Source organism: Mustela lutreola, chromosome 15, assembly GCF_030435805.1.
Source record: "Mustela lutreola isolate mMusLut2 chromosome 15, mMusLut2.pri, whole genome shotgun sequence".
Classification (NCBI taxonomy): Eukaryota; Metazoa; Chordata; class Mammalia; order Carnivora; family Mustelidae; genus Mustela; species Mustela lutreola.
Genome location: NC_081304.1, coordinates 40,498,113 through 40,513,714, shown reverse-complemented (window position 1 = coordinate 40,513,714; position 15,602 = coordinate 40,498,113). Strand labels below are relative to the sequence as shown.

General features: G+C 42.5%; 1 protein-coding gene and 1 long non-coding RNA gene across 3 annotated transcripts; both read left to right on the top strand.

The window, feature by feature from the left end:
• The first annotated feature begins 1,641 nt into the window (after positions 1-1,641).
• On the top strand, positions 1,642-2,193 carry LOC131817038 (uncharacterized). Its single transcript, XR_009348293.1, has 2 exons — positions 1,642-1,787; positions 1,948-2,193. It is a non-coding gene; the product is annotated as an uncharacterized LOC131817038 (long non-coding RNA).
• Positions 2,194-10,284: 8,091 nt separating this feature from the next.
• LOC131816209 (uncharacterized) lies at positions 10,285-14,545 on the top strand. 2 transcript variants are annotated; one of them, XM_059148699.1, is made up of 4 exons: positions 10,285-10,914; positions 11,350-11,417; positions 11,767-11,843; positions 14,124-14,545. In XM_059148699.1, exons 1-4 carry the CDS (start codon positions 10,307-10,309, stop codon positions 14,142-14,144), a joined length of 774 nt encoding a protein of 257 aa, XP_059004682.1. In that variant the 5' UTR covers positions 10,285-10,306; the 3' UTR covers positions 14,145-14,545. The 2 variants fall into 2 exon arrangements, with proteins under 2 accessions (XP_059004682.1, XP_059004681.1); XM_059148698.1 differs by having other exon boundaries at positions 11,764-11,843.
• Positions 14,546-15,602: the final 1,057 nt, after the last annotated feature.

Sequence of the window (15,602 nt, the reverse complement as noted above, 5' to 3'; positions counted from 1 at the left end):
ATCCTCTTGTGTGTGAGCGTGCACAGGTGCACTCTCTCAGAAACAAAATCCTTAATTAATAATAATAATAATAATGGCAAAGCTATCTTTTGTTTCCTCTGCATCTCAGTATAATAGCTCTCTCTTATCTAGGGCTTCTAGACGCCCAGCTATTATGTGCACTGTTCTAAGCTCCTTATATATTAACTCACCTACTCTGATCACAAATATTTTAAAATAACAACTCAAGGAGCTTTTGAAGAGGAAAAACAAGAACAACAACATCTGCTAGAGAAATCCCATATAGCAGAGGAAATTGTGTTTGAATAATGCCAACTGAGTCTCAGATTCCTAGATAAGCACACCTAGTGAAGGAACCACAGGTCCAGAGAAAAAGTGCACTTGAGTTTGGATCTCTAACGTGCATCTTAGAAAACTTGGTATTTCTTTTAGTCTTTTATTTGATCTTCAAAACTCACCATAGATCTCAGATTGGTGAACAGGTACTACCTGGGAGGGGGAGGCCTCTGAATGTTAGAAATGTTCTATTCCTGGTTGATCTGGGTGATCATTATGTGTGTGTGTGTGTGTGTGTGTGTGTGTGTATACACACACTTATATATATTATATATATACACACATGTGTATACACACATATATACACACACACACATATATTATACACACACACATACATATGTGTGTGTGTATGCGTATGTAGAAATCCATCCATTGAGGTGCACACTTAAGATTTCTATACTTTATGGGGGCACCTGGGTGGCTCAGTTGGTTAAGCATCTGTCTTTGGCTCAGGTCTTGGTCCCAGGGGTCTGGGATCGAGCCCCACATTGGGCTCCCTGCTCAGCAGCAAGTCTGTTTATCTCCCTCTCCCTCTGCCTCACCCCCAGTCATGCACACTCTCTCTCAAATAAATAAATACAATCTTTAAAAAAAAAATTTGTGCACTTTATGAAAGCTACACTTTAAAAGAAAACATTAATGACCAGACCCTCTCTTTCAGGATTCCTTTCTCTTCAAGAGCTTCAACTATCATTTTTATGTGTCAGGGTCAAAATTCTGAAACACAAATGACCACAGCTTTCTCCCTCTGCAAAAAAGTTCATACAAATTTTACATTCTAGCCACAATATATTAATTTCATTTTAATTTTTTAAATAATTTTGGTTTACAATTTATTTTTTAAGATATTTTTTAAGATTTCATACATTTAGGGGCGCCTGGGTGGCTTAGTGGGTTAAAGCCTCTGCCTTCGGCTCAGGTCCTGATCCCAGGGTCCTGGGATCAAGCCCCACATCCGGCTCTCTGCTCAAGCAGGGAGCCTGCTTCCTCCTCTCTCTCTGCCTGCCTCTCTGCCTACTTGTGATCTCTGTCTGTCAAATAGATTAAAAAATAAACAAATAAAAAAGATTTCATATGTTTATTTAATTGACAGAGAGAGACAGCAAGAGAAGGAACACAAACAGAGGGAGTGGGAAAGGGAGAAGCAGGCTTCCCACCAAGCAGGGAGTCCAATGTGAGGGCTTATGATCCGGAATCATGACCTGAGGTGAAGCCAGACACCCTACAACTGAGCCACCCAGGTGCCCTAAGATTTTATTTTTTAATTTTTTTAAAGATTTAATTTATTTATTTGACAGACAGAGATCACAAGCAGGCAGAGAGACAGGCAGAGAGAGAAGGGGAAGCAGTCTCCCTGATGAGCAGAAAGCCGGAGGCGGGGCTAGATCCCAGGACCCTGGGATCACGACCTGAGTTGAAGTCAGATGCTTAACAACTGAGCCACCCAGGTACCCCATTAAGATTTTATTTTTTAAAGTAATCTCCATACCCAACGTGGGGCTCAAACTCACAACCCTAACAACAAGAGTCATATACTCTATTGACTGAGCCAAACAGGAGGCCCTAGTATTCATTTTAATATAAATGTTTGTGATTTTTTTTTTCCAGATTGTCAAGTAAGAGTAATCCCAGAAGGACCTACACTGCTCACCCCATGTTGGAGAGACACTTGGTGCCTTTGTAGTGCTTATGAGCCAGTTTGGAAAACAGAAAAGGGGGAGGTCCCAAGACAATCTCGTAAGGACTCCAACAGATGAACAGTAGTTAGATGTTTGTAAATCAAGTTAAAACATCTATTCTTGTTCCCAAAGTACTTACATGTAAACTTCATAATAAACTTGAACATTTCCTTAGGATATTCATTGTCACATCCAAAGATTAAGTTTATGGGCAGCTTAATGCTTATAAACAACAAAGAAATGCTCTCTTTTTATTCCATTATTATTATTATTATTATTATCATTGTTAGGTAAAGAGAAGAACCTAATTTCAGTGATAATGAGAGGTGAGACACCTGGAATCCCCTCCCCCTACCTTGTTCTGAGTCCTCTGCCCGCTTCTCCCACACAGAGTCCTGGGAGACTTCAAAGTCAAACAGAAGTGATAGACCCAGACTGCTCTTTGATGCCTAAGAACATCGGAGCCCTCAGTTTGATGTGAATGCAAAGCATCTGTACTTTTCAAACCTTTCATGTTATCTCACATTGCTAACAACAAAAGCTGAAAAGTTTGAGGTGACACACATTACACACATTAAAATATTTGGAACCAGGAACTTTTCATTTCTTTTTCTATTATATATAGCTTCTTTTACTTTGCAAACCACACTGGATAGTAAATTACTTCTGGCACGCAGCCTTGTCAGCTTGCCAAATTTCAACTGAAGCAAGTTTTTACAGCCGGGCTAATAAGCCCTGAAAATTAGGAGGTAAGTATAATGGAAATAATGACATAGTCTTTAACTGTAGGAGCGTAGAATGACAACGTGAGATTCTAATAGGTTCCACTTTTAAAAGTTTTTTTATTCTAATGAAGTCTTTTTTAAAAAATTTTAGGTTATTCTAGTTCAAAACACATGTAAATGGAAAGAGTTTCTTTTAATTGGTGAAAAGTATTTTTGTGGGCTTTTTCTTGTGGCTTAAGTTATTGCTTTTTGCAAATCTGAAAAAAGGAAAAACAAAAAGAAACCCAAGAATATGGTAGTTTGGGGATAGCAACCTATTATTAAAACAAACTGACATCCTGAAAAAACATGTTCTGAAATGATTGGCTTCCAGGATGGGGCTTGGCGATTGTGTATGAATACATTCCATCAAAGCCCGAGCTGATTAGGTACATCAACTTTGTTTCAGTTTGCCCTTAATCCAGATAGAAACCCAGTCCCTGCTGAAGTAACTTTCAGGTCTTTATCAAACAAAGCTTCAGAAACTTGAAAGTGACTACCGCATTTAATTTTTTTCTCAGAAAGAAACAGGAGGCATCAGGTATGTGATAAACAGCTGTTTCCCTAAATTCAATTCCTACATCCATTTTTATTCACAATTTTCAAGTTGATGAGGAAAAATTTTTCCCCTTCTCATTTTGTCCTCCAATTAGACCTGGACTGAATAGCCTCAGCACCACATGGCTGCTCAGTCCCAAATTGTTTAAGCAAAGAAGAGGTTGAGAGAGAGAGAGAGAGAGAGTTTAACTATACTAAAATAAAATGGTCTTGCTCCAGAAATGCCAACTTTCTTATACTTCCCCACAATACCATACATGTTATTTTATACTTCTGTTAACACACACTATTCTCTTACATCTCAATGTCTTGTATCCTAGTATCCATTAAGTTCATGAAAAAAAAATTTTTTTTAGAAAGTAAGCCAGACCTTAACACCCCACCATCCCACCATCACCACAATTTGTGTACTTACATACATTTATATAAAGGGCCTGGTCTTTGAATCTTTTTCCCCTCTCTCACTAATTCTTTAGGTGATCTTATCTAGGCCCATAATGTTAAATGTCATCTTCAGTTCTGTCTAATAGAACATTCTGTAATGATGGAAATATTCTCTATCCTCACTGTCCAACACAGTAGCAATGAGCCCCATGTAGTTATTGAGTACTTGAAATGTGGCTAAAGCAACTGAGAAAGTGAATTTTAAAAAAAGATTGTATTTATTTGACAGAGAAATAGAGAGCACAAGTAGGAAGAACAATAGGCAGAGAGAGAGAGAGAAGCAGGCTACCCGCTGAGCACAGAGCTCAATACAGGGCTCCATCCCAGGACCCTGGGATCATGACTTGAGCGAAGGAAGATGCTTAACCCACTGAGCCACCCAGGCACCCCTGAATTTTTTAAAGATTTTATTTATTTATTTGACACAGAGAGAGAGAGAGAGATCACAAGTAGGTGGAGAAGCAGGCCGGGGTGGGGGGGCGGGGGGTGGGAACTGGCTCCCCACTGAGCAGAGAGTCAGATGTGGGGCTCGATCTCAGGACCCTGAGATCATGACCTGAGCCAAAGGCAGAGGTTGAACCCACTTACTTAACCCAAGTAAGTGCTCATTACATATCTGTTGAATAAATGAATGAATATTTGTATAGTGGCACTACTTAATTTGTATGGTCTATGTCTTTATATGCCTACGCCTCATAATACCAGAGCCACCCAGGCGCCCCAGAAACTGAATTTTTATATAATTTAATCATATATTTAAATTGCCACATGGAACTAGTGACTGCCACATTGGAGAGCCAATTTTTTTTTAAAAGACTTTATTTATTTACTAGGGATGGAGAGAGAGAGAGAGAGTAAGCAGGGGGAGCAGCAGGCAGAGGGAGAAACAGGCTCCCCACGGAGCAGGGAGCCCGAAGCAGGACTCAATCCCAGGACCTCAAGGTCATGACTTGAGCCAAAAGCAGACGCTTAATTGACAGAGTCACCCAGGTGTCCCTGGACAGCCGACTTCATAACACCAATCCATAAACCTTTTAAAAATAAATAAATAAACATGGGCACCCGCATCAGGCTCTCTGCTCAGTGGAGAGTCTGCTCCTCCCTCACCCTCTGCCCCTACTTCCCCTCATGTTTTCTCGCACGCACGCTCTCTCTCAGATAAATGAATAATGTCATAAATAAATAAATAAATAAATAACTGTCCCCTGAACTCCAGACTCATCCCAGTACATCCAACTGCCTACTCAATATCTCCACTTGGAGATCTTACATGCATTTCAAAATTAGTATGTCCAAAACCAAGCTGCTGATGCTCTTCCCTCCAAACCTGCTCTTACTACCAGCTTCATCATCTTGGTTAATGGCAATTCCTTTATTGTGGTTTCTCAGGCCAAGCCTGAGAGTTGTCCCTGACTCCACATTTTTTTTTAAAGATTTTATTTATTTATTTGACAGAGAGAGATTACAAGTAGGCAAAGAGGCAGTCAGAGAGCGAGCGAGGAGGAAGCAGGCTCCCTGCTGAGCAGAGAGCCCGACACGGGACTCGATCCCAGGATCTGAGATCATGACCTGAGCCGAAGGCAGCAGCTTAACCCACTGAGCCACCCAGGCGCCCCCCTGACTCCACATTTAATTTGTCAGCAATCCAGTCTGTTGTAGAAAATATAGCCAGACTATGTCTTCTCCCCATCATTGCTACTGCTATGATCTTAGTGCAAAACGCCATTGCTTTTCACCTGGATTTTGCTCTAGCCTCCAGATGGCCTCCCTTCGTCCACCCTGGCCTCTTGAGTCTATTCTGAACAGGAATCTATTCTTTTTTTTTTTTTTTTAAGATTTTATTTATTTATTTGACAGAGCTCACAAGCAGGCAGAGAGACAGGCAGAGAGAGAAGGGGAAGCAGGCTCCCCGCTGAGCAGAGAGCCCGAAGCGGGACTTGATCCCAGGACCCTGGGATCATGACCTGAGCTGAAGGCAGAGGCTTTAACCCACTGGGCCACTCAGGCGCCCCCAAGAATCTATTCTTAACAACAGCCAAAGTTAAATGTAAGTCAGACCATAAAATATAAGTCAGACCATATTCTGCTCAAAGGCCTGCAATAGCTTCTGGACTCAGAGTAAAAACTAAAATCTCTGTACTTGCCTACAAAGTACCATATGGTCTGGTGCCCTGCCCTTGCCTTTCCTCTCTGGCCCTATTTCCCACTCCTTTCCACTTTTCTTCACTCCAGGTATATTAGCCTCCTTGTTATCCCCTCAAGGTGGCAATGCAGGGCCTTTGCACTGGCTGGAATTCTCTAGGCCTGGAATCTTCTTTCCCAGATAAATTCATGGCTCATTCCCCCACCTCCTTCAGATCTTTTCAAATGTCATTGTCTCAAAGACACCATTCATATTTTAAATTGCACTTCCTGGGGTGCCTGGGTGACTCAGTTAGTTGAGCATCTGACTCTTGATTTTGACTCCGGTCATGATCTTGGGGTCCTGGAATCTACGCCCCTGCCGGGCTTCACACTGAGTGTGGAGTCTGCTGGAGATTCTTTGTCTCTCTCTTCCTCTACCCCTCCTTCTGCTCACCTTCTCTCTAAATAAATAAATATATTTTTTTTAAACTGCACTTCCTAACCTCAATGACTCTTATTCTATATGCTTTTTCCCCCTCTCTGTATCAATGATCACCATCTAAACTATAGTAGTGTTTATTATTTATCTCTCCTCACACATACACTGAGACATAAAATCATGGAGCTGAAATTGTTTGCTGCTCAATCTCCAGAGTTAGGCACGTAGTAAGTGCTCATTACATATCTGTTGAATAAATGAATGAATATTTGTATAGTGGCACTACTTAATTTGTATGGTCTATGACTTTATATGCCTACACTTCATAACACCGTGACTTCCATGAGAGAGAGAATTAGTAGCTTATTTATGTTTGAAGATCCTAGAATCTAGAATGGAAAACAACAGTTCCTCAAAAAACATTCACCAAAAAGAAACAACTCTACATTATGCATAACACCTGTTATAAAAGTCACTCACACTGTTTAATATGCCCAAAACCCTTCCTAAAGGAAACTGATATACCCACAGCTACTTTTTTCTTACAACCTGACCCTGGGCAATTTCCCATTACTCATCAGACCACAAGGAAGCTCCTGATTCGAGGACAACCCATCTGCGGACTGGCCAAACACCTGGCATGAAAAGAAGAACTGGGCTACCTTAAATCTCCCTCTTTGGACTCTGAATTAGAAAGAAAAAAAGAAATACTTGATGCAAACATCGGAGTTAAGACAAAGAGAATCCATGAGTCAGAGGTAGAAGCTTGAGGAACTTGGCAAGGCCAAGTTGTGAGGAAGCAGAAACTATGAGTAAGTAGAAACTAAGAAATATGGAAAAGGTACACGGAGTGAAGGGGGGGTGGGAGAAGAAGGAACACAGTACCCAGAAGACAATGCAGAGTCACTGAATTATATTAAGAGCACCTGGGAGGGACGAACTCATACAACTGAGGTCCCATTTTGAAATGTTTGATTACAGTTCTCTCAAAGCTCCTTCTTGCTCTCTGTGTCAACTTACAATAAGACCTAATCCCTTGAGGTGCCTTAAGGAATTGTCTCTGTTCTTTACAACCTTCTACCCTACTAGATCCCATACTCAGTTCCTCCAGTTGCCGTCCTGGGTAGAAGTGTGAGCGGATTGCTTTCTCATGTTTTCAACCAAATGATATTGACCCTTGAAGTTTTGAGCACTTATTAAGAAGTACAGGGGGAAAAATGTTCTCTTTGGAACCATTTGGTTTCCCTTAAAGTCATACTCCCTTGGCAAACTAGAATCAACTTAACAGTGTGAATGTACCTTGCTTTAAACAAATTTTAAATTCTCTGGATTTACAGCAATAGATTATTACCTGGCCACCTTTAACAGTCTTTTATTTATCAGTTTTATTACAAGAGTAATTTATTGTTAGAAATTCAAATCCCAGATTCTTTTTTTTTTTTAAGATTTTATTTATTTATTTGACAGACAGAGATCACAAGTAGAGAGAGAGGTAGGCAGAGAGAGAGGAAGGGAAGCAGGCTCCCTGCTGAGCAGAGAGCCCGATGTGGGGCTCCATCCCAGGACTCTGGGATCATGACCTGAGCCAAAGGCAGAGGCTTTAACCCACTGAGCCACCCAGGCACCCTCAAATCCCAGATTCTTTTAAACAGTGAGGATTTATGGACCAAAAGAGAGCCACCAACCTAAAGCTCTCCCTTTACATTTTGGTGAATACCACTGGCTTCCGTAAACCCAAAGCATCTAAGGCAAAGGGCTTTCTGCTTCAAGGACTTGGTCACAATCTTTCTCTCTTTCCTTCTCCATTAGTAGCCCTCTCCTATGGGTCCACACAGCTGTTTACTACCACAGAGAAAGCCAGCATTTTCAAAATGCACCCGCTACTTTGTTCGAGGGGCAGTGGGGCATAACGGTTAAGACGATCAGCGTTATTCTGAGTACACTTTGGCAATTTCTACCAACATTTTAAACATATGTGTCTTAAGGCTCAGTATTTCCAATGTCTACAAATCCATCCTTACAGAAATACTAAGAAAAGCACACAAACGTACATCTAAGAAAGGTAACTGAAACACGATCTAGAATAGCAAAACACTGGAAAAATCCTAAATTGTCTATCAGGCATGTGGTTAAATAAATTATAGTACATCCATACATAGGTTTACTATGCAACTACTAAAGGAAATTAGTGTGTGTATGAAAAAACATGAATTACACATTATTAAATCAAAAATGGCAAGTTGCAAGACAGTGGTTATTGTATAATTCATTTTAAATGTGTGTTATGAGCAAAATAAAAGAAGTTTGGAGTTTGCCCACCAAACCATTCACACATTCGTTACCTTTGAGAAGTAGAATGGGGAATTTATACCTTGGTATATTAGTAATATAACAAAGGCATATTATTTTTGTAATTTCTATTTAAATAAAATATTTTAACAGAAAAGAAAAAATGGAACTTCAGAATCAAATTCTGGTTCCAGTCCCAGCTCCATCAATTTTTTAGAGTTACTTGGGATATTAGAATGAAAATTTGCTTTATCTTAATTTCAGGCTGATCCTGCACAGCAATTGCTTGAAAAATCTCAGCTTTTGTTTATACATTATTGTTTTTAAATGCCAGAGAAGATTCTGCCTTAAGGGACTTGTGATCTGTTTTACATGTAAGGAACAGATTTTGCAAGGTGAAATGATTTCACTCCCTAACGTATCTGTTTGCTAATAAGATACCGGTAATAAATAGGGCATATTCTGTCTCTTTCGCAAATCCTGCTCCCTTTTCTCCCCATCTCTCCCCAAGCCTCCACAACCTGGGAGCTGTCCAGGTACAAATTAACATTTAAAAAGACTTCAAGTTGTTCACACAAGCTGCTCTATTATTGCTCTCTCCTTTACAGCCTTGGTCTGCTGAAAAACCCACACTGAAATTGGATCACATCCACTCCAGCCCCTCAGCACCCAGGTATTGTGGGCGAGAGGCCGCTTTTGGCTGCAAACTCCTTTATTCATTCTAAAATAACTTCGCTCATAAGGTTCATTGAACAACTAGTTTGTGCCTATCACAGGCTCTGACAAAGCACTTTTGCCCACCTTGTCACTAATCCTCATGGTAACTCTGTGTGTGTGAAGTTTCATTTAACAGAGTTCCCAAGGTAGAGTGACTTGCCCAGGATCACACAGCTAGTAGGCCTGTTAGGAAATCTAAGTTTTGGGGTTACTATGTCACTAACGATTCTTTCTCTAGTTAACTAGTTTCAAAAGAAAGAACAAAACAGTGCCCTAACAATGCAAAGAAAAACAGCGTTCTCCCACCCCACCGGTCCTCTCCCTCCTATTATAATTCTCCTCTGCAACCACATGGAACGTTTCCGGCTATGTCTCCTGGTCCACCGCCCTATATTTATAAAGGGATGAGTCCTGTGTTGCACAGACTTAACCATGGCATCACCAAAACACCACTCCACTGTCAACTCCGTCGGTGCCTTTATACTCTATGCACCGGGTCGCCCTCCTGCTCAGGTTGAAAACTCTGACTTCGCTCTCTCCCAGTCTCCAGGAGGAGCGCCTGGGAGACTAGCCTGGCCGGGGCTCAGAAGCCACCCTCCCTCACTGAGCCGGGCCTCGCATCTCCTCCCTTGGTCCACATCCTTCTCGGGCTGCGGGTCGGGCAGAGCGAGCATAGAGCGTTGGAGAGACTCAGGGTCCGGAAGCAAGGGTCGCAGTCCGGAGGCAAGGGCCCCGCGATCGCTCGAACGCGAGAATCCGGAGTCTAGGGGGTCCAACAGCCAGGGCTGGGGGACAAGGGTCGGGGAGCGAAGGCCGGGGTTGGGGCGAGGGCCCTCGGTGCTGGCAAGGGCTTGGGTCGGAGGGCGAGGGCCAGGTTCTGGGTTCGAGGGTCAGAGGTCAGAATCCGTGGCGAGGACCAGGAGGGAGGGGACGAAAGTCAGAGTTGGGGGTCAATGGGGGTCGGGGATGGGGGCGAGGGCCGAGGCGGGGTCTGGGATGAGGGGCGGGGTGCGAGGGCTGGGGTCAGGCGGGCAAAGGTCAGACCTGGGGTCGAGGGCCAGGGCCCGTGGCAGGGGTCGGAGGTGTCCGGGAGGAGCGGGGGTCCTGAGGCGAGGAGTGGGGTCCGGCGAGAACGCGGGTGCCGGTCCCGACTGCGGGATCGAGGGCCGGGGTCGCGGCGGCGGCTGAGGAGGGTGAGGGTTTTGGGTGGGGGGCGTCAGGCCGTCGGGATTCCGCAGAGCTCCGGGGACGCATCGCAGCCGCGGCCGCCGCGGCCCTTTGCAGCTTTGCGGCGGGCCCTCGACAGGGCGGCCGCACTCGCGAGCAGCGGGCGCCCACCTTCTCTCCGGCCTCGTCCCCGCGGCCACTCCGCGCCCAACTCGACAGCCTCTGCCCTACGGCGCAGTGGGCCTGTCGCGGCGACCGGTTCCCTGCGCAAGGCGGGACAGGTCGCCGGCGCCTCCGGCCTTCAGCGTAGGGCGGGCACCGCGGCTTCAGGCTTCCCGGCTCCGGCAGCTCGATCCCAGGGCCCCTGGAAGCACCTCCTGCCCCTTCAGCAAAGGTCGGGGGCGGGGTCCGCAGGCCCGCAGCCCTGTTGAAGTCCTTCATCAGGCGGGGGGGGTGGGGGGGGGGTGGGGGGGGGGTGTCCAAGGCTTGAGCAGTTTCGGAGGGAGATTTCCTTTGTTTATGGGGGTGAGGGGAGAGGGGGTAATGTCTGTTTCGACGAAGTGTGATATACTTTCACTGCTCTTTGGCCAGCTGTGCCCTCTTCTGTACACACCTAGCTTCCTCCGTCCTCCCCAAACCGTCATCGCGAATGTGGGTTAAAGAGTTTTTAATTTACGTTAGTACGCATTGGAAAATATTTTTCACAGTGGGTCTGGGTAATAAACTGCGATTATATCTCCTTTCCCATCAGGCTTTTTTTTTTTTTTTTTTTTTTTTTTTTGTCTTCTCCTTGCAGTTAATCATTGTCTCCATTCTTTGTTTTCTACAGATCTATCATCAATTTTTTCCCAACGGCCTACTCAAACTGTAAATTTCCATTCAACTCAATCTCGTCAGGTAATACGTCTGGTGGTTTGGTTTTGGGTTTTTTTTGTTTTGTTTTGTTTTTTCCTTGCAACTATTCCTTCTATTCCAATCTTAAGTGTTGCTCACTAGGCCAACCGCACAGCTGTTGTTCTGGGATTTCCCTTCATCATCATCCTGGGAATTTTCCTTGCTTCATTTTGGGACTCCCTGTGTCCTTGGATTCCGTGTTTTGTTTTTCTCTGTTATTTTGGTACAGCACATCTACCAGTAGCTTCGTGAGAAAGGGTGTAAAGGAGGTAAATTTTTTTTTTTTGAGAAGTTACAAGTCTGAAATTATCATTATCTTTTTTTTTTTTTTAACATTTATGTTTTTTAGTAGCCTCTGCACCCAACATGGAACTGGAACTCACAACCCCAAGATCGAGAGTCACATGCTGTTTGGACTCAGCCAGCCAGGTGCCCCTGAATATCTCTTTATTTGACCTCCTCTCTTGACTGATATGATCATTTGTTTGGGTATATTATTCTAAGTTGGAATTCATTTTTTCTCAGAACTGTGAGTTTTCTACCTTGCAATCTTACTTCTGAGGATTCTAATGAAATTCTTACATTCGTACATGACCCATATACCTATGTGTATTACCCTATTGTTATTACTACCTTTGGAAACTTTGATCATCTTCTATCTTTGATGTTTTGAAAATCCATAATGATATGCCTTGATATGCATATTTTCATTCATTGTGCTAGATACCCAAGGGCCCTTTTAATTTTGAAACTCTTGCCCTGGGGTGCCTGGGTGGCTCCGATGGCTAAGTATCTGCCTGTGGCTCAGGTCATGATCCCAGGTTCCTGGGATGGAGTCCAGCATCAGGCTCCTTTATCAGTGGGGAATCTGCTTCTCCCTGTCTCCCTGCCTCTTCCCCTACTTGTGCTCTCTCTGTCACTCTCTCTCTCTCAAATGAATAAACAAAAATTTAAAAAAGAAAGAAAGAAAGAGACTCTTGCCCTTCAGTTCTGGAAAATTTCATGCATCACTTTATTTTTCCTTTGTATTGCTCATGAGATCTCTCCCCTCTAACACACCTATATTCTGCCCCCATTCTATTCCCACCCATCTTCTCTGTTCTTACTTTCTCAAATTCCTATTATTTGCGTATTGGAATCTGCAAATAATTCTAATCCTGTCATGCTTTTTCTTCCATTTCTTCTTTTTCTTTTTGTCTTGATGTCTACAAATTTGCTCAACTCTTATTTTCCAAACTTTTCATTTTCCATTTTGCACTTTGCCTTCTATGTAATGGTGTGCTAGTAAGTGTTTACCAACCAACTCTTCGAAGGGGAGAAAGAAGCCTTGCCTGGTGGTGTTTGCCCATTTCCATAGTATAAATATTTCCAACATGGCTAATTTCAAGCTACCAAATGACATCACTGACTGCAGATTTGGAAGAGATGCACAGTGTATTATTAGTATGCACAGTATATTATTAGTATGCACAGCATATTATTAGATGCACAGTATATTATTAGTATTAGATGTAATAGATAAATAACCTCGAACATAGATAACAATATATGTAGGAAAGTAATTTGGAAGTGATGAGTTTTGAGTATTACTTTTGTTTTTAATATATTTAGTTGTAGTTTTATATAGTCTAACTTTGAATAATGACTGTGTTTAACAAATGGCTTGCAAGAAAATTCAACACCTGGTTCTTGCAAGCTGATATGAGCCAGTTCCTATAAACAATTGCTTCAAAATAAAAAATGACAGTCTTGGGGTGCCTGCATGGCTCAGTGGGTTAAGCCTCTGCCTCAGCTCAGGTCATGATCTCAGGGTCCTGGGATCAAGCCCCGCATCAGGCTCTCTGCTCAGCAGGGAGCCTGCTTTCCTTCCTCTCTTTCTACCTACCTCTCTGCCTACTTGTGATCTCTGTCAAATAAATAAATAAATACATCTTTAGAAAAAACCCAAAACATTCAGGATGTCATATGTCACTGTCATTCTTTAAAAAAAAAAAAAAAAAAGACGGTCTCTAACATAATAAAACAGTTCTGACCACCTTAGTCTCCTACGTGAAAATTTTATCGCTTCTTTGCTTACTGAAACCCTCAATAGTCAAGCTTCAATTCACATCCCACCTTTCTTACTTGTCCATGGAACAAATATTTTTTTAAAGATCTTTATTTATTTATTTGAAAGAGACAGAGACAGAGATAGGGAGAGAGAACACAAGCGGAGAGGAGAAGAAGTGGGGCTCGATCCCAGGACCCTGGGATCATAATCTGAGCAAAAGGCAGACATTTAACTGATGGAGTCACACAGGCGCCCCCCCCTCCACACACACTGAACAAACATTGATCAGGCATCTGCTATAAGCAAGGTCTTAAGCAAGAAACTGAGGATACAAAGATAAATAATATACATTTCCTTTCTTTGCGATACTCCCAGGGTAAGAGAAGAAAAACTTAAATACATACTATTGAATGTGGTAAGTACAGTAAAAAACAGTATGCACAAGTACTATAGGAATACCTAGCAAATGACTAATTCAGCCTGGGGGATATGCCAAGGAAAAACTCAGCTTGTCTTTCCTTGTCTTTCAGGTCTACTAGTGAGTTGGGATTTTTGTTTCATTAAACATTATATACTTTCTCATCACAAGCCCTAAAGGGAAAGTGTAGTTTTCATTTTGAAGACTGCTAATCTCTCTCTCCCTCTTTTTTTTATTTAAGGGACAGATGTACTCGGAATAAACTGCTTATTCAGAATTTTAGGCTGAACTAACAAAGGATTTCTTCAACCTATCAATGTATGGGAAACATAAGAATATTAAAGTATGTACTGCTAAGTTTCTGGAGTATTGACAAATATGAACAGAAGAAGTGCCATGGAAATAGTGTGAAAAATAAACAGAAGTGAGGCACCAGGGTGGCTCTGTCAGTTGAGCATCTGTCTTCAGCTCAGGTTATGATCCCAGGATCCTGGGATTGAGCCCTGTGTCAGACTCCATGCTCAGCAGGAACCTGCTTCTCCCTCTCCTCCCCACTCTTGCTCTCTCTTGCTATCTCTCTCTCAAATAAATAAATAAAATCTTATTAAATAAATAAATAAATAGAAGTATAAGAGTATATGGCAGTGGAAAAATATACTTGAAGCATGTAGCTGAGGGGTGCCTGAGTGGCTCAGCCATTTGAGCATCTGCCTTCAGCTCAGGTCATGATTCCAGAGTCCTGGGATCGAGCCCCACATCGGGCTCCCTTCTTAGTGGGAGCCTTGTTCTCCCTCTCCCTCTCCCCCTCCCCCTTCTTGTGCTCTCTCTCTCTCTTTCTCAAATAAATAAAATCTATTTTTAAAAAGATTTTATTTATTTGATAGACAGAGATCACAAGTAGGCAGAGAATAGGCAGAGAGGGAGGGGGAAGCAGGCTCCCCGCCAAGAGAGCCCGATGCAGGGCTCGATCCCAGGACTCTGAAGGCAGAGACTTTAACCCACTGAGCCACCCAGGTGCCCCTCAAATAAAATCTTTTTAAAAAAGATGTAACTGAACTATTTCCCAGAAATATATATAGGAGATAAATATATAGAGATAGATAGATAGATATGATATGATATCATCGGATTGGTGATCATCAGAAGATCACAAAGATTTTTCTGACCCAAAATATTTTGGGCCGTGAACCCATTCCACAGTGAGGATAAAGGATCTAGTAGAATCTTTGAGTTATGTAGAGAAATAGGTCCAAAAATTTGAGGTGACTTTTCTAAGGCTACCTAGATGTTGGTTGAGCTAGGATTAGAGGACTTAGGTGTCCTGGCTCGCACTTCAATGTGTCTTTTCATCAAAATACTTCAAGTATTTACCTAGGGGCAAGCTCTGATGTCAGCCAAGTACGAGAGAAATAACTTTATGTCCATGTGTTCATTCCTTTGTTGAGTAGTTCAACAAACATTTTTTGAGTGCCGATCCTACAATAGAGCCATAGAGATGCACAGATGAATTACACATTAGCTAATAGGGTAGACAGGCACATATGCACTGTGGGTAATTTATACTATCAGGGAATATTGGGGGCTATTTTCATGCCCGAAATGACATCTGAGTTAAAGTGATGAATGTGTACAATTTTGACGAGGGAATGGAGGAGGGCATTTCAAGCATATTAAGAAGGTGTAGAAACAAATGTTCACGGAATAATGCTGAACCCAGACT